The sequence below is a fragment of the Heterodontus francisci genome, chromosome 13 (assembly GCF_036365525.1).
Source record: "Heterodontus francisci isolate sHetFra1 chromosome 13, sHetFra1.hap1, whole genome shotgun sequence".
Lineage (NCBI taxonomy): Eukaryota > Metazoa > Chordata > Chondrichthyes > Heterodontiformes > Heterodontidae > Heterodontus > Heterodontus francisci.
Window position 1 is genome coordinate 120,044,505 of NC_090383.1, and position 22,566 is coordinate 120,067,070.

General features: G+C 40.2%; 1 protein-coding gene across 2 annotated transcripts in view; it reads right to left on the reverse strand.

Moving 5' to 3' along the window:
* Positions 1-22,566, reverse strand: part of LOC137376653 (L-gulonolactone oxidase) — a 51,965-nt gene that overhangs the window by 10,118 nt on the left and 19,281 nt on the right. For both annotated transcript variants that reach the window (XM_068045617.1, XM_068045616.1), the window contains one exon: positions 441-548. In XM_068045617.1, coding sequence (XP_067901718.1) covers positions 441-548 — 108 coding nt within the window. The remainder of the gene's footprint in view (positions 1-440; positions 549-22,566) is intronic.

Here is a 22,566-nt window from a genome sequence, read left to right on the forward strand (position 1 = left end):
CTGAAAAACAAATATTGGCAGGTGGACAACAAGAAAGATGAGGGTCAGTTAGTTTAGGAACAGCAAACTGGCGAGTTAGCTTTCACTGAAAACACCAGGAGGGTTGCTGCTACAGTATTTTTCATGGAATGAGGCATGTAGGAAATTGAGGGATCTCATCGTGAAACTTGTATCTTGTTCATCTCTGTATTTTATATAAAATAAGCCAGTTATTTTGATAGAGTTCTTTTAAGTCCAACTCATATTAAGAAGGCAGTGCACACAGGCTATCATGTTTGATATTTCAGCAGCGAATATACATGTTACTCTGAGTGGTGCTACTGAGTCAATAACAGATGCACTCCAGGTCAACAGGGCATGAGGTCCACTTACTGAAGTGACCACTGATATAGAACCTGAGAGAATACCCAGCACAAATCACAAATAACCCCTCACTGCACCTTGTCCGTGCGGTCTGCATAGAAAACCGTGACCTTGTCAGTGTTAGGAAACCAGAAGAAACGGAAATATTCGGACTGTTTTAGGTGAGTGTCCAGATCATTCAACACCTGCAGGTATAAGACAGAGGAAAGCACTCAGTTATATTATAGGATTCAGCACTCTGTTATATTGTAGCACTCAGTTATATTACAGCACTCATATTACAGAACTCAGTTATATTACAGCACTCAGCGCTCTGTTATATTACAGCACTCAGCATTCAGCTGTGTCACGGCACTCAGCATTCAGATATTACAGCACTCAGCACTGTCATATTACAGCATTCAGTTATATTACAACACTCAGTTACATTACAGCAATTATATTACAGCACTCTGTCATATTGCAGCACTGTTATATACAGTAGTCAGTTATATTACAGCAATCAGCGCTGTTATATTACCGCACTGTTATATTACAGCACTGTTATAGCATTCAGTTATATTGCAGCACTCAATTATATTACAGCACTGTTATATTACAGCACTCAGTTATATTACAGCACTGTTATAGCATTCAGTTATATTGCAGCACTCAATTATATTACAGCACTGTTATATTACAGCAGTGAGTTATATTTCAGCACTCAAGTTATAGTACAGAACTCAGCACTCATATTACAGCACTCTGTCATATTTCAGCACTCAGTTATATTACAAAGATCAACATTTATCCTTCAACCAACATCACTAGGAAGATTATCTGGTCATTTATCTCATTGCTCTGTGGGAACTTGCTGTGCACAAATTGGCTGCTGTGTTTAACCTACAGTATACAATAACTGCATTTAAAAACCACCTCATTGGCTGTGAGGTATCCTGAGACTGAAGGATGCTGTATAAATACACAGTTATCTTCATGTGTATGTCTGTATACCTGACCTGAGATTAACTGGGTGGGTTGCATGGAGTGAAACATTGGCACAGATGTGATGGCCCGAATGTCCAGCTCCAGTGTTGGATTATTCGATGATTGTATAACCAGAGTCTCAGATATGCAGGGACTCATTTCTTTGTGAGACAGGATACAGAATGCAAAGACTGGGAAGTCAGGAAAAGTTTGCAGAAACTGGGAGCTAATACTTTCCATAAAGCTCACAGAGAAATAGAGCAGAAGGAATTAGATTTAAAAAAATTGAAAGCCGGAACTGCAGAATGCCGGATCAACCTGAACCTGGGGGAGCACGGAGCTTCAACAGGTTTATGTGGGTCACTTTCCTCAGGGCACAACATTAAAATAGTGCAGACATTTAGACAATCAAATTAACAGAGCATCAGTAATAGGGAGACAATAGCGAGATGCAACATCATCAAGCTACAGCGAGTCAGAGACTGATGCTGCCTCACATTTTATTTATGTTTATCTGCAGAAAGAGTTCAGACACAATGTTCATCACATAAGATTCTCTCAGAAAGACATTTTCATAGGCAAAGGAACAACAGCACACAATTTTAACTCATACAGTTCCTGTTCACACTCCAACTGAGGGAATGAAAGGCTCACAAGTGTCATCAATTCACTGCCTGTTAGCAGGAATGATGCAGTTAATTAAACACAAACATCTCTTAAAAAGATTCATCACAACTGAACTTTAATTGAACAGGGAGTTACAGAGTGACTGATGAGAGGAGAAGGGCTGATAGGAGAAAATTAATTTACTCATGTGGAATATTGTGTTCAGTTCTGGTCGCCTCATTATAGGAAGGATGTGGAAGCTTTTGAGAGGGTGCAGAGGAGATTTACCAGGATGCTGCCTGGACTGGAGGGCATGTCTTACGAAGAAAGATTGAGGGAGCTAGGGCTTTTCTCATTGGAGCGAAGAAGGATGAGAGGTGACTTGATAGAGGGGTACAAGATGATGAGAGGCTTAGATAGAGTGGATAGTCAGAGACTTTTTCCCAGGGCGGAAATGGCTATCACCAGGGGGCATAATTTTAAGGTGATTGGAGGAAGGTTTTGGGGAGATGTCAGAAGTAGGTTCTTTACACAGAGAGTGGTGGGTGCGTGGAATGCACTGCCAGCGGTGGTAGTAGAAGCAGATACATTAGGGGCATTTAAGCGACTCTTGGATAGGTACATGGATGGTAGTAGAATGAAGGGTATGTAGGTAGTTTGATCTTAGAGTAGGTTAAAGGGTGGGCACAACATCGTGGGCGGAAAGGCCTGTACTGTGCTGTACTGTTCTATGTTCTATGTTCATGTGTCTCTCAGTGTCAGCTCCTGTACACGTAGTGTACACAGTGGGTAGAAGAGAACAATTCATTCCTGTCTGTTCTGTACAGCTGGAACTGTTTCCAATAGAAAGTGTTCATGGAAAGAGAGACTCTAAATAAACACATTGCTGGGATTCTGTGGAAATATTTTTGAAATTTAACTCGCCTTGGGTGCTAACATCGCTGTCTAGGTTGTGTGTAAACAGGCGGGGAAGGACTGTGTGTAAATTGCAAGCGTTGTCAGCAATCAGTGCAGCCATTACCCACCCTGTAACTGAGTGGGACAGTGACCCTCCACCCTTTAGAGTGAGGAATCTCTGGAGCTATGTCAGATTAAAGCTTCAAATGGATCTCACAGCGATTGGGGAGGAATGGGTAGGGTTTGTTGATGGAGGGGCCATCAATGACTGTTGAATAGATGAATTGAAGAGGGTTTGCATAGGCGGATTGATAGAGGAATGGGTAAATTAATTAGTAGAGATGGAGAGAGGGAAGTTCATTGATGAGGATTTGGGGAGGTTCGCTGACGTTTTGGATTAAGCTGATTGATGAGGGTATCAGTGACTGATTGATGAGGGTATCAGTGACTGATTGATGAGGGTATCAGTGGATTGATTGATGAGGGTATCAGTGGATTGATTGATGAGGGTATCAGTGACTGATTGATGAGGGTATCAGTGGATTGATTGATGAGGGTATCAGTGATTGATTGATGAGGGTATCAGTGATTGATTGATGAGAGTATCAGTGATTGATTGATGAGGGTATCAGTGACTGATTGATGAGGGTATCAGTGGATTGATTGATGAGGGTATCAGTGATTGATTGATGAGAGTATCAGTGATTGATTGATGAGAGTATCAGTGATTGATTGATGAGGGTATCAGTGATTGATTGATGAGAGTATCAGTGATTGATTGATGAGGGTATCAGTGATTGATTGATGAGGGTATCAGTGATTGATTGATGAGAGTATCAGTGATTGATTGATGAGGGTATCAGTGATTGATTGATGAGGGTATCAGTGATTGATTGATGAGGGTATCAGTGACTGATTGATGAGGGTATCAGTGACTGATTGATGAGGGTATCAGTGACTGATTGATGAGGGTATCAGTGACTGATTGATGAGAGTATCAGTGACTGATTGATGAGGGTATCAGTGACTGATTGATGAGGGTATCAGTGACTGATTGATGAGGGTATCAGTGACTGATTGATGAGAGTATCAGTGATTGATTGATGAGAGTATCAGTGATTGATTGATGAGAGTATCAGTGATTGATTGATGAGGGTATCAGTGATTGATTGATGAGGGTATCAGTGATTGATTGATGAGAGTATCAGTGATTGATTGATGAGAGTATCAGTGATTGATTGATGAGAGTATCAGTGGATTGATTGATGAGGGTATCAGTGATTGATTGATGAGAGTATCAGTGATTGATTGATGAGGGTATCAGTGATTGATTGATGAGAGTATCAGTGATTGATTGATGAGAGTATCAGTGATTGATTGATGAGGGTATCAGTGATTGATTGATGAGGGTATCAGTGACTGATTGATGAGGGTATCAGTGATTGATTGATGAGGGTATCAGTGATTGATTGATGAGAGTATCAGTGACTGATGAAGGTATCAGTGGATTGATTGATGAGGGTATCAGTGATTGATTGATGAGGGTATCAGTGGATTGATTGATGAGGGTATCAGTGATTGATTGATGAGGGTATCAGTGACTGATTGATGAGGGTATCAGTGATTGATTGATGAGGGTATCAGTGATTGATTGATGAGGGTATCAGTGACTGATTGATGAGGGTATCAGTGATTGATTGATGAGGGTATCAGTGATTGATTGATGAGGGTATCAGTGACTGATTGATGAGGGTATCAGTGACTGATTGATGAGGGTATCAGTGACTGATTGATGAGGGTATCAGTGGATTGATTGATGAAGGTATCAGTGATAGATTGATGAGAGTATCAGTGATTGATTGATGAGGGTATCAGTGACTGATTGATGAGGGTATCAGTGATTGATTGATGAGGGTATCAGTGACTGATTGATGAGAGTATCAGTGATTGATTGATGAGGGTATCAGTGGATTGATTGATGAGGGTATCAGTGGATTGATTGATGAGGGTATCAGTGGATTGATTGATGAGGGTATCAGTGGATTGATTGATGAAGGTATCAGTGATAGATTGATGAGAGTATCAGTGATTGATTGATGAGGGTATCAGTGACTGATTGATGAGGGTATCAGTGATTGATTGATGAGGGTATCAGTGACTGATTGATGAGAGTATCAGTGATTGATTGATGAGGGTATCAGTGACTGATTGATGAGGGTATCAGTGATTGATTGATGAGGGTATCAGTGATTGATTGATGAGGGTATCAGTGGATTGATTGATGAGGGTATCAGTGATTGATTGATGAGGGTATCAGTGATTGATTGATGAGGGAATCAGTGATTGATTGATGAGGGTATCAGTGATTGATTGATGAGGGTATCAGTGATTGATTGATGAGGGTATCAGTGATTGATTGATGAGGGTATCAGTGGATTGATTGATGAGGGTATCAGTGATTGATTGATGAGAGTATCAGTGGATTGATTGATGAGGGTATCAGTGGATTGATTGATGAGAGTATCAGTGGATTGATTGATGAGGGTATCAGTGATTGATTGATGAGAGTATCAGTGATTGATTGATGAGAGTATCAGTGATTGATTGATGAGAGTATCAGTGGATTGATTGATGAGGGTATCAGTGATTGATTGATGAGAGTATCAGTGATTGATTGATGAGGGTATCAGTGATTGATTGATGAGAGTATCAGTGATTGATTGATGAGGGTATCAGTGATTGATTGATGAGGGTATCAGTGACTGATTGATGAGGGTATCAGTGATTGATTGATGAGGGTATCAGTGACTGATTGATGAGAGTATCAGTGATTGATTGATGAGGGTATCAGTGACTGATTGATGAGGGTATCAGTGATTGATTGATGAGGGTATCAGTGACTGATTGATGAGGGTATCAGTGATTGATTGATGAGGGTATCAGTGACTGATTGATGAGAGTATCAGTGGATTGATTGATGAGGGTATCAGTGATTGATTGATGAGGGTATCAGTGATTGATTGATGAGGGTATCAGTGACTGATTGATGAGAGTATCAGTGATTGATTGATGAGAGTATCAGTGGATTGATTGATGAGGGTATCAGTGATTGATTGATGAGAGTATCAGTGGATTGATTGATGAGAGTATCAGTGATTGATTGATGAGGGTATCAGTGGATTGATTGATGAGGGTATCAGTGATTGATTGATGAGAGTATCAGTGATTGATTGATGAGGGTATCAGTGATTGATTGATGAGGGTATCAGTGACTGATTGATGAGGGTATCAGTGATTGATTGATGAGGGTATCAGTGACTGATTGATGAGGGTATCAGTGATTGATTGATGAGAGTATCAGTGATTGATTGATGAGAGTATCAGTGATTGATTGATGAGGGTATCAGTGATTGATTGATGAGGGTATCAGTGATTGATTGATGAGGGTATCAGTGACTGATTGATGAGGGTATCAGTGATTGATTGATGAGGGTATCAGTGATTGATTGATGAGGGTATCAGTGGATTGATTGATGAGGGTATCAGTGATTGATTGATGAGAGTATCAGTGATTGATTGATGAGAGTATCAGTGGATTGATTGATGAGGGTATCAGTGATTGATTGATGAGAGTATCAGTGATTGATTGATGAGGGTATCAGTGATTGATTGATGAGGGTATCAGTGACTGATTGATGAGGGTATCAGTGACTGATTGATGAAGGTATCAGTGGATTGATTGATGAGAGTATCAGTGAATGATTGATGAGAGTATCAGTGGATTGATTGATGAGGGTATCAGTGATTGATTGATGAGAGTATCAGTGATTGATTGATGAGAGTATCAGTGATTGATTGATGAGAGTATCAGTGGATTGATTGATGAGGGTATCAGTGATTGATTGATGAGGGTATCAGTGATTGATTGATGAGGGTATCAGTGACTGATTGATGAGGGTATCAGTGACTGATTGATGAAGGTATCAGTGGATTGATTGATGAGGGTATCAGTGATTGATTGATGAGGGTATCAGTGGATTGATTGATGAGGGTATCAGTGATTGATTGATGAGGGTATCAGTGATTGATTGATGAGAGTATCAGTGATTGATTGATGAGAGTATCAGTGATTGATTGATGAGGGTATCAGTGATTGATTGATGAGAGTATCAGTGATTGATTGATGAGAGTATCAGTGATTGATTGATGAGGGTATCAGTGATTGATTGATGAGAGTATCAGTGATTGATTGATGAGGGTATCAGTGATTGATTGTTGAGGGTATCAGTGACTGATTGATGAGGGTATCAGTGATTGATTGATGAGAGTATCAGTGGATTGATTGATGAGGGTATCCGTGATTGATTGATGAGGGTATCAGTGACTGATTGATGAGGGTATCAGTGACTGATTGATGAGGGTATCAGTGATTGATTGATGAGGGTATCAGTGACTGATTGATGAGGGTATCAGTGACTGATTGATGAGGGTATCAGTGATTGATTGATGAGGGTATCAGTGATAGATTGATGAGAGTATCAGTGATTGATTGATGAGGGTATCAGTGACTGATTGATGAGAGTATCAGTGATTGATTGATGAGGGTATCAGTGATTGATTGATGAGGGTATCAGTGACTGATTGATGAGGGTATCAGTGATTGATTGATGAGGGTATCAGTGATTGATTGATGAGGGTATCAGTGGATTGATTGATGAGGGTATCAGTGATTGATTGATGAGGGTATCAGTGATTGATTGATGAGGGTATCAGTGGATTGATTGATGACGGTATCAGTGGATTGATTGATGAGGGTATCAGTGATTGATTGATGAGAGTATCAGTGATTGATTGATGAGAGTATCAGTGGATTGATTGATGAGAGTATCAGTGGATTGATTGATGAGGGTATCAGTGATTGATTGATGAGAGTATCAGTGATTGATTGATGAGAGTATCAGTGGATTGATTGATGAGAGTATCAGTGGATTGATTGATGAGGGTATCAGTGATTGATTGATGAGAGTATCAGTGATTGATTGATGAGGGTATCAGTGGATTGATTGATGAGGGTATCAGTGATTGATTGATGAGGGTATCAGTGACTGATTGATGAGAGTATCAGTGGATTGATTGATGAGGGTATCAGTGATTGATTGATGAGAGTATCAGTGATTGATTGATGAGAGTATCAGTGATTGATTGATGAGGGTATCAGTGGATTGATTGATGAGGGTATCAGTGATTGATTGATGAGAGTATCAGTGATTGATTGATGAGAGTATCAGTGATTGATTGATGAGGGTATCAGTGGATTGATTGATGAGGGTATCAGTGATTGATTGATGAGGGTATCAGTGACTGATTGATGAGGGTATCAGTGACTGATTGATGAAGGTATCAGTGGATTGATTGATGAGGGTATCAGTGATTGATTGATGAGGGTATCAGTGATTGATTGATGAGGGTATCAGTGACTGATTGATGAGAGTATCAGTGATTGATTGATGAGGGTATCAGTGATTGATTGATGAGGGTATCAGTGACTGATTGATGAGAGTATCAGTGATTGATTGATGAGAGTATCAGTGATTGATTGATGAGGGTATCAGTGATTGATTGATGAGGGTATCAGTGGATTGATTGATGAGGGTATCAGTGACTGATTGATGAGGGTATCAGTGACTGATTGATGAAGGTATCAGTGGATTGATTGATGAGGGTATCAGTGATTGATTGATGAGGGTATCAGTGATTGATTGATGAGAGTATCAGTGATTGATTGATGAGGGTATCAGTGATTGATTGTTGAGAGTATCAGTGATTGATTGATGAGAGTATCAGTGATTGATTGATGAGAGTATCAGTGATTGATTGATGAGGGTATCAGTGATTGATTGATGAGGGTATCAGTGATTGATTGTTGAGGGTATCAGTGACTGATTGATGAGGGTATCAGTGATTGATTGATGAGAGTATCAGTGGATTGATTGATGAGGGTATCAGTGATTGATTGTTGAGGGTATCAGTGACTGATTGATGAGGGTATCAGTGATTGATTGATGAGAGTATCAGTGATTGATTGTTGAGGGTATCAGTGACTGATTGATGAGGGTATCAGTGATTGATTGATGAGAGTATCAGTGATTGATTGTTGAGGGTATCAGTGACTGATTGATGAGGGTATCAGTGATTGATTGATGAGAGTATCAGTGGATTGATTGATGAGGGTATCAGTGATTGATTGATGAGGGTATCAGTGATTGATTGATGAGAGTATCAGTGATTGATTGATGAGGGTATCAGTGATTGATTGATGAGGGTATCAGTGACTGATTGATGAGGGTATCAGTGACTGATTGATGAAGGTATCAGTGGATTGATTGATGAGGGTATCAGTGACTGATTGATGAGGGTATCAGTGACTGATTGATGAGGGTATCAGTGATTGATTGATGAGGGTATCAGTGACTGATTGATGAGGGTATCAGTGACTGTTGATGAGGGTATCAGTGATTGATTGATGAGGGTATCAGTGATAGATTGATGAGAGTATCAGTGATTGATTGATGAGGGTATCAGTGACTGATTGATGAGAGTATCAGTGATTGATTGATGAGGGTATCAGTGATTGATTGATGAGGGTATCAGTGACTGATTGATGAGGGTATCAGTGATTGATTGATGAGGGTATCAGTGATTGATTGATGAGGGTATCAGTGGATTGATTGATGAGGGTATCAGTGATTGATTGATGAGGGTATCAGTGACTGATTGATGAGAGTATCAGTGATTGATTGATGAGAGTATCAGTGGATTGATTGATGAGGGTATCAGTGGATTGATTGATGAGGGTATCAGTGACTGATTGATGAGGGTATCAGTGATTGATTGATGAGGGTATCAGTGATTGATTGATGAGGGTATCAGTGGATTGATTGATGAGGGTATCAGTGGATTGATTGATGAGGGTATCAGTGGATTGATTGATGAGGGTATCAGTGATTGATTGATGAGAGTATCAGTGGATTGATTGATGAGAGTATCAGTGGATTGATTGATGAGGGTATCAGTGATTGATTGATGAGAGTATCAGTGGATTGATTGATGAGAGTATCAGTGATTGATTGATGAGAGTATCAGTGGATTGATTGATGAGAGTATCAGTGATTGATTGATGAGAGTATCAGTGATTGATTGATGAGGGTATCAGTGGATTGATTGATGAGGGTATCAGTGATTGATTGATGAGGGTATCAGTGACTGATTGATGAGGGTATCAGTGACTGATTGATGAGGGTATCAGTGATTGATTGATGAGAGTATCAGTGGATTGATTGATGAGAGTATCAGTGATTGATTGATGAGGGTATCAGTGACTGATTGATGAGAGTATCAGTGATTGATTGATGAGAGTATCAGTGATTGATTGATGAGGGTATCAGTGATTGATTGATGAGGGTATCAGTGGATTGATTGATGAGGGTATCAGTGATTGATTGATGAGGGTATCAGTGATTGATTGATGAGGGTATCAGTGACTGATTGATGAGGGTATCAGTGACTGATTGATGAGGGTATCAGTGATTGATTGATGAGGGTATCAGTGGATTGATTGATGAGGGTATCAGTGATTGATTGATGAGGGTATCAGTGATTGATTGATGAGGGTATCAGTGATTGATTGATGAGGGTATCAGTGATTGATTGATGAGGGTATCAGTGATTGATTGATGAGGGTATCAGTGATTGATTGATGAGGGTATCAGTGGATTGATTGATGAGGGTATCAGTGATTGATTGATGAGGGTATCAGTGATTGATTGATGAGGGTATCAGTGATTGATTGATGAGGGTATCAGTGATTGATTGATGAGGGTATCAGTGATTGATTGATGAGAGTATCAGTGGATTGATTGATGAGGGTATCAGTGATTGATTGATGAGGGTATCAGTGGATTGATTGATGAGGGTATCAGTGATTGATTGATGAGGGTATCAGTGATTGATTGATGAGGGTATCAGTGACTGATTGATGAGGGTATCAGTGATTGATTGATGAGAGTATCAGTGATTGATTGATGAGGGTATCAGTGATTGATTGATGAGAGTATCAGTGGATTGATTGATGAGAGTATCAGTGATTGATTGATGAGAGTATCAGTGGATTGATTGATGAGGGTATCAGTGATTGATTGATGAGGGTATCAGTGGATTGATTGATGAGAGTATCAGTGGATTGATTGATGAGGGTATCAGTGATTGATTGATGAGGGTATCAGTGGATTGATTGATGAGGGTATCAGTGATTGATTGATGAGGGTATCAGTGACTGATTGATGAGGGTATCAGTGATTGATTGATGAGGGTATCAGTGACTGATTGATGAGAGTATCAGTGATTGATTGATGAGGGTATCAGTGACTGATTGATGAGGGTATCAGTGGATTGATTGATGAGGGTATCAGTGGATTGATTGATGAGGGTATCAGTGATTGATTGATGAGGGTATCAGTGGATTGATTGATGAGGGTATCAGTGGATTGATTGATGAGGGAATCAGTGATTGATTGATGAGAGTATCAGTGGATTGATTGATGAGGGTATCAGTGGATTGATTGATGAGGGTATCAGTGACTGATTGATGAGGGTATCAGTGGATTGATTGATGAGGGTATCAGTGATTGATTGATGAGGGTATCAGTGACTGATTGATGAGGGTATCAGTGGATTGATTGATGAGGGTATCAGTGATTGATTGATGAGGGTATCAGTGACTGATTGATGAGAGTATCAGTGATTGATTGATGAGGGTATCAGTGACTGATTGATGAGAGTATCAGTGATTGATTGATGAGGGTATCAGTGATTGATTGATGAGGGTATCAGTGACTGATTGATGAGGGTATCAGTGATTGATTGATGAGGGTATCAGTGACTGATTGATGAGGGTATCAGTGGATTGATTGATGAGGGTATCAGTGATTGATTGATGAGGGTATCAGTGGATTGATTGATGAGGGTATCAGTGGATTGATTGATGAGGGTATCAGTGATTGATTGATGAGGGTATCAGTGATTGATTGATGAGGGTATCAGTGATTGATTGATGAGGGTATCAGTGGATTGATTGATGAGGGTATCAGTGATTGATTGATGAGAGTATCAGTGATTGATTGATGAGGGTATCAGTGGATTGATTGATGAGGGTATCAGTGATTGATTGATGAGGGTATCAGTGATTGATTGATGAGGGTATCAGTGGATTGATTGATGAGGGTATCAGTGATTGATTGATGAGAGTATCAGTGATTGATTGATGAGGGTATCAGTGGATTGATTGATGAGGGTATCAGTGATTGATTGATGAGAGTATCAGTGATTGATTGATGAGGGTATCAGTGGATTGATTGATGAGGGTATCAGTGATTGATTGATGAGGAGTATCAGTGATTGATTGATGAGGGTATCAGTGATTGATTGATGAGAGTATCAGTGATTGATTGATGAGAGTATCAGTGATTGATTGATGAGGGTATCAGTGATTGATTGATGAGGGTATCAGTGGATTGATTGATGAGGGTATCAGTGATTGATTGATGAGAGTATCAGTGGATTGATTGATGAGGGTATCAGTGACTGATTGATGAGAGTATCAGTGATTGATTGATGAGAGTATCAGTGACTGATTGATGAGAGTATCAGTGATTGATTGATGAGAGTATCAGTGGATTGATTGATGAGGGTATCAGTGATTGATTGATGAGGGTATCAGTGATTGATTGATGAGGGTATCAGTGACTGATTGATGAGAGTATCAGTGATTGATTGATGAGAGTATCAGTGGATTGATTGATGAGGGTATCAGTGATTGATTGATGAGGGTATCAGTGATTGATTGATGAGAGTATCAGTGATTGATTGATGAGGGTATCAGTGGATTGATTGATGAGGGTATCAGTGGATTGATTGATGAGGGTATCAGTGATTGATTGATGAGAGTATCAGTGGATTGATTGATGAGGGTATCAGTGATTGATTGATGAGAGTATCAGTGGATTGATTGATGAGGGTATCAGTGATTGATTGATGAGAGTATCAGTGGATTGATTGATGAGGGTATCAGTGATTGATTGATGAGGGTATCAGTGATTGATTGATGAGGAGTATCAGTGATTGATTGATGAGGGTATCAGTGGATTGATTGATGAGGGTATCAGTGATTGATTGATGAGAGTATCAGTGGATTGATTGATGAGGGTATCAGTGATTGATTGATGAGGGTATCAGTGATTGATTGATGAGAGTATCAGTGATTGATTGATGAGGGTATCAGTGGATTGATTGATGAGGGTATCAGTGATTGATTGATGAGGAGTATCAGTGGATTGATTGATGAGGGTATCAGTGATTGATTGATGAGGAGTATCAGTGGATTGATTGATGAGGGTATCAGTGATTGATTGATGAGGGTATCAGTGATTGATTGATGAGAGTATCAGTGATTGATTGATGAGGGTATCAGTGGATTGATTGATGAGAGTATCAGTGATTGATTGATGAGAGTATCAGTGGATTGATTGATGAGGGTATCAGTGATTGATTGATGAGAGTATCAGTGATTGATTGATGAGGGTATCAGTGATTGATTGATGAGGGTATCAGTGGATTGATTGATGAGGGTATCAGTGATTGATTGATGAGGGTATCAGTGGATTGATTGATGAGGGTATCAGTGGATTGATTGATGAGGGTATCAGTGATTGATTGATGAGGGTATCAGTGGATTGATTGATGAGGGTATCAGTGGATTGATTGATGAGGGTATCAGTGATTGATTGATGAGGGTATCAGTGGATTGATTGATGAGGGTATCAGTGATTGATTGATGAGGGTATCAGTGATTGATTGATGAGAGTATCAGTGATTGATTGATGAGGGTATCAGTGATTGATTGATGAGAGTATCAGTGATTGATTGATGAGGGAATCAGTGGATTGATTGATGAGAGTATCAGTGATTGATTGATGAGGGTATCAGTGATTGATTGATGAGAGTATCAGTGATTGATTGATGAGGGTATCAGTGATTGATTGATGAGGGTATCAGTGGATTGATTGATGAGGGTATCAGTGATTGATTGATGAGAGTATCAGTGATTGATTGATGAGGGAATCAGTGATTGATTGATGAGGGTATCAGTGACTGATTGATGAGGGTATCAGTGGATTGATTGATGAGAGTATCAGTGATTGATTGATGAGGGTATCAGTGATTGATTGATGAGAGTATCAGTGGATTGATTGATGAGGGTATCAGTGATTGATTGATGAGGGTATCAGTGATTGATTGATGAGAGTATCAGTGGATTGATTGATGAGGGTATCAGTGATTGATTGATGAGGGTATCAGTGGATTGATTGATGAGGGTATCAGTGATTGATTGATGAGGGTATCAGTGATTGATTGATGAGGGAATCAGTGATTGATTGATGAGGGTATCAGTGATTGATTGATGAGGGTATCAGTGATTGATTGATGAGGGTATCAGTGATTGATTGATGAGGGTATCAGTGATTGATTGATGAGGGTATCAGTGATTGATTGATGAGGGTATCAGTGATTGATTGATGAGAGTATCAGTGATTGATTGATGAGGGTATCAGTGATTGATTGATGAGAGTATCAGTGGATTGATTGATGAGGGTATCAGTGATTGATTGATGAGGGTATCAGTGACTGATTGATGAGGGTATCAGTGATTGATTGATGAGGGTATCAGTGATTGATTGATGAGGGTATCAGTGGATTGATTGATGAGGGTATCAGTGATTGATTGATGAGGGTATCAGTGGATTGATTGATGAGGGTATCAGTGGATTGATTGATGAGGGTATCAGTGGATTGATTGATGAGGGTATCAGTGATTGATTGATGAGGGTATCAGTGATTGATTGATGAGAGTATCAGTGATTGATTGATGAGGGTATCAGTGGATTGATTGATGAGGGTATCAGTGGATTGATTGATGAGGGTATCAGTGGATTGATTGATGAGGGTATCAGTGATTGATTGATGAGGGTATCAGTGATTGATTGATGAGAGTATCAGTGATTGATTGATGAGGGTATCAGTGGATTGATTGATGAGGGTATCAGTGATTGATTGATGAGAGTATCAGTGATTGATTGATGAGGGTATCAGTGGATTGATTGATGAGGGTATCAGTGATTGATTGATGAGAGTATCAGTGATTGATTGATGAGGGTATCAGTGGATTGATTGATGAGGGTATCAGTGACTGATTGATGAGAGTATCAGTGATTGATTGATGAGGGTATCAGTGGATTGATTGATGAGGGTATCAGTGATTGATTGATGAGAGTATCAGTGGATTGATTGATGAGGGTATCAGTGGATTGATTGATGAGGGTATCAGTGATTGATTGATGAGAGTATCAGTGGATTGATTGATGAGGGTATCAGTGATTGATTGATGAGAGTATCAGTGATTGATTGATGAGGGTATCAGTGATTGATTGATGAGAGTATCAGTGATTGATTGATGAGAGTATCAGTGATTGATTGATGAGGGTATCAGTGATTGATTGATGAGAGGTATCAGTGGATTGATTGATGAGGGTATCAGTGATTGATTGATGAGGGTATCAGTGGATTGATTGATGAGGGTATCAGTGATTGATTGATGAGAGTATCAGTGATTGATTGATGAGAGTATCAGTGATTGATTGATGAGGGTATCAGTGGATTGATTGATGAGGGTATCAGTGGATTGATTGATGAGAGTATCAGTGATTGATTGATGAGGGTATCAGTGATTGATTGATGAGGGTATCAGTGATTGATTGATGAGAGTATCAGTGATTGATTGATGAGGGTATCAGTGGATTGATTGATGAGGGTATCAGTGATTGATTGATGAGAGGTATCAGTGGATTGATTGATGAGGGTATCAGTGGATTGATTGATGAGGGTATCAGTGATTGATTGATGAGAGTATCAGTGATTGATTGATGAGGGTATCAGTGATTGATTGATGAGGGTATCAGTGATTGATTGATGAGGGTATCAGTGGATTGATTGATGAGGGTATCAGTGATTGATTGATGAGAGTATCAGTGGATTGATTGATGAGGGTATCAGTGATTGATTGATGAGGGTATCAGTGATTGATTGATGAGGGTATCAGTGGATTGATTGATGAGGGTATCAGTGATTGATTGATGAGGGTATCAGTGATTGATTGATGAGGGTATCAGTGATTGATTGATGAGGGTATCAGTGATTGATTGATGAGAGTATCAGTGATTGATTGATGAGGGTATCAGTGATTGATTGATGAGGGTATCAGTGATTGATTGATGAGAGTATCAGTGATTGATTGATGAGGGTATCAGTGATTGATTGATGAGGGTATCAGTGATTGATTGATGAGGGTATCAGTGATTGATTGATGAGGGTATCAGTGATTGATTGATGAGAGTATCAGTGATTGATTGATGAGGGTATCAGTGGATTGATTGATGAGAGTATCAGTGATTGATTGATGAGAGTATCAGTGGATTGATTGATGAGGAGTATCAGTGGATTGATTGATGAGGGTATCAGTGATTGATTGATGAGGGTATCAGTGGATTGATTGATGAGGGTATCAGTGATTGATTGATGAGAGTATCAGTGATTGATTGATGAGGGTATCAGTGATTGATTGATGAGGGTATCAGTGATTGATTGATGAGAGTATCAGTGGATTGATTGATGAGGGTATCAGTGATTGATTGATGAGGGTATCAGTGATTGATTGATGAGAGTATCAGTGATTGATTGATGAGGGTATCAGTGATTGATTGATGAGGGTATCAGTGATTGATTGATGAGAGTATCAGTGATTGATTGATGAGGTATCAGTGATTGATTGATGAGGTATCAGTGATTGATTGATGAGGGTATCAGTGGATTGATTGATGAGGGTATCAGTGATTGATTGATGAGAGTATCAGTGGATTGATTGATGAGGGTATCAGTGATTGATTGATGAGAGTATCAGTGATTGATTGATGAGGGTATCAGTGATTGATTGATGAGAGTATCAGTGATTGATTGATGAGGGTATCAGTGATTGATTGATGAGGGTATCAGTGATTGATTGATGAGGGTATCAGTGATTGATTGATGAGCGGTATCAGTGATTGATTGATGAGGGTATCAGTGATTGATTGATGAGGGTATCAGTGATTGATTGATGAGGGTATCAGTGGATTGATTGATGAGGGTATCAGTGATTGATTGATGAGGGTATCAGTGATTGATTGATGAGGGTATCAGTGATTGATTGATGAGGGTATCAGTGATTGATTGATGAGAGTATCAGTGATTGATTGATGAGGGTATCAGTGATTGATTGATGAGGGTATCAGTGATTGATTGATGAGGGTATCAGTGATTGATTGATGAGGGTATCAGTGATTGATTGATGAGGGTATCAGTGATTGATTGATGAGGGTATCAGTGATTGATTGATGAGAGTATCAGTGATTGATTGATGAGGGTATCAGTGGATTGATTGATGAGGGTATCAGTGATTGATTGATGAGGGTATCAGTGGATTGATTGATGAGGGTATCAGTGATTGATTGATGAGGGTATCAGTGATTGATTGATGAGGGTATCAGTGGATTGATTGATGAGGGTATCAGTGGATTGATTGATGAGGGTATCAGTGATTGATTGATGAGGGTATCAGTGGATTGATTGATGAGGGTATCAGTGATTGATTGATGAGGGTATCAGTGTTGATTGATGAGGGTATCAGTGATTGATTGATGAGGGTATCAGTGATTGATTGATGAGAGTATCAGTGATTGATTGATGAGGGTATCAGTGGATTGATTGATGAGGGTATCAGTGATTGATTGATGAGGGTATCAGTGATTGATTGATGAGGGTATCAGTGATTGATTGATGAGGAGTATCAGTGATTGATTGATGAGGGTATCAGTGATTGATTGATGAGGGTATCAGTGATTGATTGATGAGGGTATCAGTGATTGATTGATGAGGGTATCAGTGATTGATTGATGAGAGTATCAGTGATTGATTGATGAGGGTATCAGTGATTGATTGATGAGGGTATCAGTGATTGATTGATGAGGGTATCAGTGATTGATTGATGAGGGTATCAGTGATTGATGATGAGGGTATCAGTGGATTGATTGATGAGGTATCAGTGATTGATTGATGAGGAATCAGTGATTGATTGATGAGAGTATCAGTGATTGATTGATGAGGGTATCAGTGATTGATTGATGAGAGTATCAGTGATTGATTGATGAGGGTATCAGTGATTGATTGATGAGGGTATCAGTGATTGATTGATGAGGGTATCAGTGACTGATTGATGAGGGTATCAGTGGATTGATTGATGAGAGTATCAGTGATTGATTGATGAGGGTATCAGTGAATGATTGATGAGAGTATCAGTGATAATTGATGAGAGTATCAGTGATTGATTGATGAGGGTATCAGTGGATTGATTGATGAGGGTATCAGTGATTGATTGATGAGGGAATCAGTGATTGATTGATGAGGGTATCAGTGGATTGATTGATGAGGGTATCAGTGATTGATTGATGAGAGTATCAGTGATTGATTGATGAGGGAATCAGTGATTGATTGATGAGGGTATCAGTGATTGATTGATGAGGGAATCAGTGATTGATTGATGAGGGTATCAGTGATTGATTGATGAGAGTATCAGTGATTGATTGATGAGGGAATCAGTGATTGATTGATGAGGGTATCAGTGATTGATTGATGAGGGAATCAGTGGATTGATTGATGAGAGTATCAGTGATTGATTGATGAGAGTATCAGTGATTGATTGATGAGGGAATCAGTGATTGATTGATGAGGGTATCAGTGATTGATTGATGAGGGAATCAGTGATTGATTGATGAGGGTATCAGTGATTGATTGATGAGAGTATCAGTGATTGATTGATGAGGGAATCAGTGATTGATTGATGAGGGTATCAGTGATTGATTGATGAGAGTATCAGTGATTGATTGATGAGGGTATCAGTGATTGATTGATGAGGGAATCAGTGATTGATTGATGAGGGTATCAGTGATTGATTGATGAGGGTATCAGTGATTGATTGATGAGAGTATCAGTGGATTGATTGATGAGGGTATCAGTGATTGATTGATGAGGGAATCAGTGATTGATTGATGAGGGTATCAGTGATTGATTGATGAGAGTATCAGTGATTGATTGATGAGGGAATCAGTGATTGATTGATGAGGGTATCAGTGATTGATTGATGAGGGAATCAGTGATTGATTGATGAGAGTATCAGTGATTGATTGATGAGGGTATCAGTGATTGATTGATGAGGGTATCAGTGATTGATTGATGAGGGTATCAGTGGATTGATTGATGAGGGTATCAGTGATTGATTGATGAGGGAATCAGTGATTGATTGATGAGGGTATCAGTGGATTGATTGATGAGGGTATCAGTGATTGATTGATGAGGGAATCAGTGATTGATTGATGGGGGAATCAGTGATTGATTGATGAGGGTATCAGTGATTGATTGATGGGGGAATCAGTGATTGATTGATGAGGGAATCAGTGATTGATTGATGAGGGTATCAGTGATTGATTGATGAGAGTATCAGTGATTGATTGATGAGGGTATCAGTGATTGATTGATGGGGGAATCAGTGATTGATTGATGAGGGAATCAGTGATTGATTGATGAGGGAATCAGTGGATTGATTGATGAGAGTATCAGTGATTGATTGATGAGGGAATCAGTGATTGATTGATGAGGGAATCAGTGATTGATTGATGAGGGTATCAGTGATTGATTGATGAGAGTATCAGTGATTGATTGATGAGGGTATCAGTGATTGATTGATGGGGGAATCAGTGATTGATTGATGAGGGAATCAGTGATTGATTGATGAGGGAATCAGTGGATTGATTGATGAGAGTATCAGTGATTGATTGATGAGGGAATCAGTGATTGATTGATGAGGGAATCAGTGATTGATTGATGAGGGAATCAGTGATTGATTGATGAGGGAATCAGTGATTGATTGATGAGGGTATCAGTGATTGATTGATGAGGGAATCAGTGATTGATTGATGAGGGAATCAGTGGATTGATTGATGAGAGTATCAGTGATTGATTGATGAGGGTATCAGTGATTGATTGATGAGGGAATCAGTGATTGATTGATGAGGGTATCAGTGGATTGATTGATGAGAGTATCAGTGATTGATTGATGAGGGTATCAGTGATTGATTGATGAGGGAATCAGTGATTGTTTGATGAGGGTATCAGTGATTGATTGATGAGGGTATCAGTGGATTGATTGATGGGGGTATCAGTGACTGATTGAAGGGAGCTTACTTCTTCTACAAATTGCTGACAAAAGATTCAAAAATATAAGTGCTTGGTCTCAGACTGGACTTTTCTGAGATCTCAGTCCCATCTCACCAGGCAGATTTCTCTCTGCAGAGAGGAGGAATAATCACAGCAGCTCATTGTCCTGGGCATGTACAGCATTGGATTGGGAGCTGGTTTCGATACCAGTCTCTTGGCTGTGATTGCTGCAGCAGAGAAGAAGGAAGGGCAGGTACAGGTGGCACTGACATAAAGTCTGTGCATTGTTTGGAGAGATGTGCCTGCTCAGATCACACAGGAAGCTTCCTGAAGGGACCAGGGGTGATTACATCATCCTATTAATCAGTGAAAATGAGGCAACAGGCAGCTCATTAACACAATTCATCATTCAGACAAATTCCTGCACTCATTATTAGTCATTCACATTGTCAGACTTGGCTCTGTGCCAACTGAAGTAAAGAAGATCAGTGTGAAATTACAATGTTTGTTGACTCTTGCAGTGAGCCTGGATGAGATGGGCTCAGCCTATTGGGTCATTTCACTTCCTTTATCGACACTGCTTTCGATTTTATGCAAATGTCAGACTTGCAATGACAGGTATAGAAACAGAAAATGCTGGAAATATTCAGCAGGTCTGGAAGCATCCGTGGAGAAAGAGAGTTAACGCTTCAGGTTAATGATCCTGATGAAGGCTTATCAAACTGAAACGTTAACTCTGTTTCTCTCGCCACTGATGCTACCTGACCTGCTGAGTATTTCCAGCATTTCTTGTTTTTATTTAATGAAGTGGCCACACAAGAGCAAAATACTGCAGATGCTGGAAATCTGAAATAAAAATGGAAGATGCTGCAAATACTCAGCAGGTCTGGCAGCATCTGTGGAGAGAGAAGCAGAGTTAACGTTTCAGGTCAGAGACCTTTCATCAGAACTGGCAAAGGTTCAAAATGTAAAAGGTTTTAAGCAAATAAAGCGGGGGTGGGACAAGAGATAACAAAAGAGAAGGTGTTGATAGGACAAGGTCACAGAGAATAACTGACCAGGAGGTCATGGAGCAAAGGCAAACAGTATGTTAATGGTGTGCTGAAAGACAAAGCGTTCGTGCAGAGCAGGTGCTAATTGACAGAAAAATGAACAGCCCTGGCCCAAAGAACAAACATGAAAAAAAACTGGTAAAAAAAATGAATGATGAAACAAACTAAAATAAAATAAACAAATAACTAAAAATGAAAAGGGGGGCCCATCATGCACTGAAATGATTGACCTCAGTGATCAGTCTGGCAGGCTCTGGTGTGCCTAATAGGTAAATAAGATGCTGTTCCTTGAGCTTGCGTTGATGTTCATTGGAACACTGCAGCAATCCCAGGACAGATACGTGGGCATGAGAGCAGGCGGGGGAGGGGTGTTGAAATGGCAGCGAATACAGGATACTAAATTGAAAGAAGTACAAGTAAATTGCTGCTTCACATGAAAGGAGTGTTTGGGGACTTGGATAGTGAGGAGAGAGGAGGTAAAAGGGCAGGTATTACACCTCCTGCGATTGCATGGGAAGATGCTGTGGGAAGGGGACGAGGTGTTGGGGGTAATGGAGGAGTGGACCAGGGTGTCGCGGAGGGAACAATCCCTTCAGAATGCTGACAGGGGAGGAGGGGGAGGATGCGTTACGTCGTGGTATCACGCTGAACATGGCGGAGGGGGAGGATGCTCTTTGGATGTGGAGGCTGGTGGTGTGGAAAGTGAGGACAGGCGGAACCCTGTTGCGGTTTTGGGAGGGAGGGGAAGGGGTGAGGGTAGAGGTGCGTAAAATGGGCTGCACACGGTTGAGGGCCCTGTCAACCACAGTGGAGGGGAATCCTCGGTTGAGGAAAAAGGAAGACAGTTCAGAAACGCTGTCATGGAAGGTTTAGGGTGGCACAGTGGTGCAGTGGTTAGCACCGCAGCCTCACAGCTCCAGCGACCCGGGTTCAATTCTGGGTACTGCCTGTGCGGAGTTTGCAAGTTCTCCCTGTGACCACGTGGATTTTCGCCGGGTGCTCCGGTTTCCTCCCACAGCCAAAGACTTGCAGGTTGATAGGTAAATTGGCCATTATAAATTGCCCCTCGTCTAGGTAGGTGGTAGGAGAATATAGGGAAGATGGGGATGTGGTAGGAATATGGGATTCGTGTAGGATTAGTATAAATGGGTGGTTGATGGTCGGCACAGACCCGGTGGGCCGAAGAGCCTGTTTCAGTGCTGTATAAATAAAATAAAATAAAATAAATAAAAATCAGAGCAGATGGCCACTTCATGACTGGATGGTG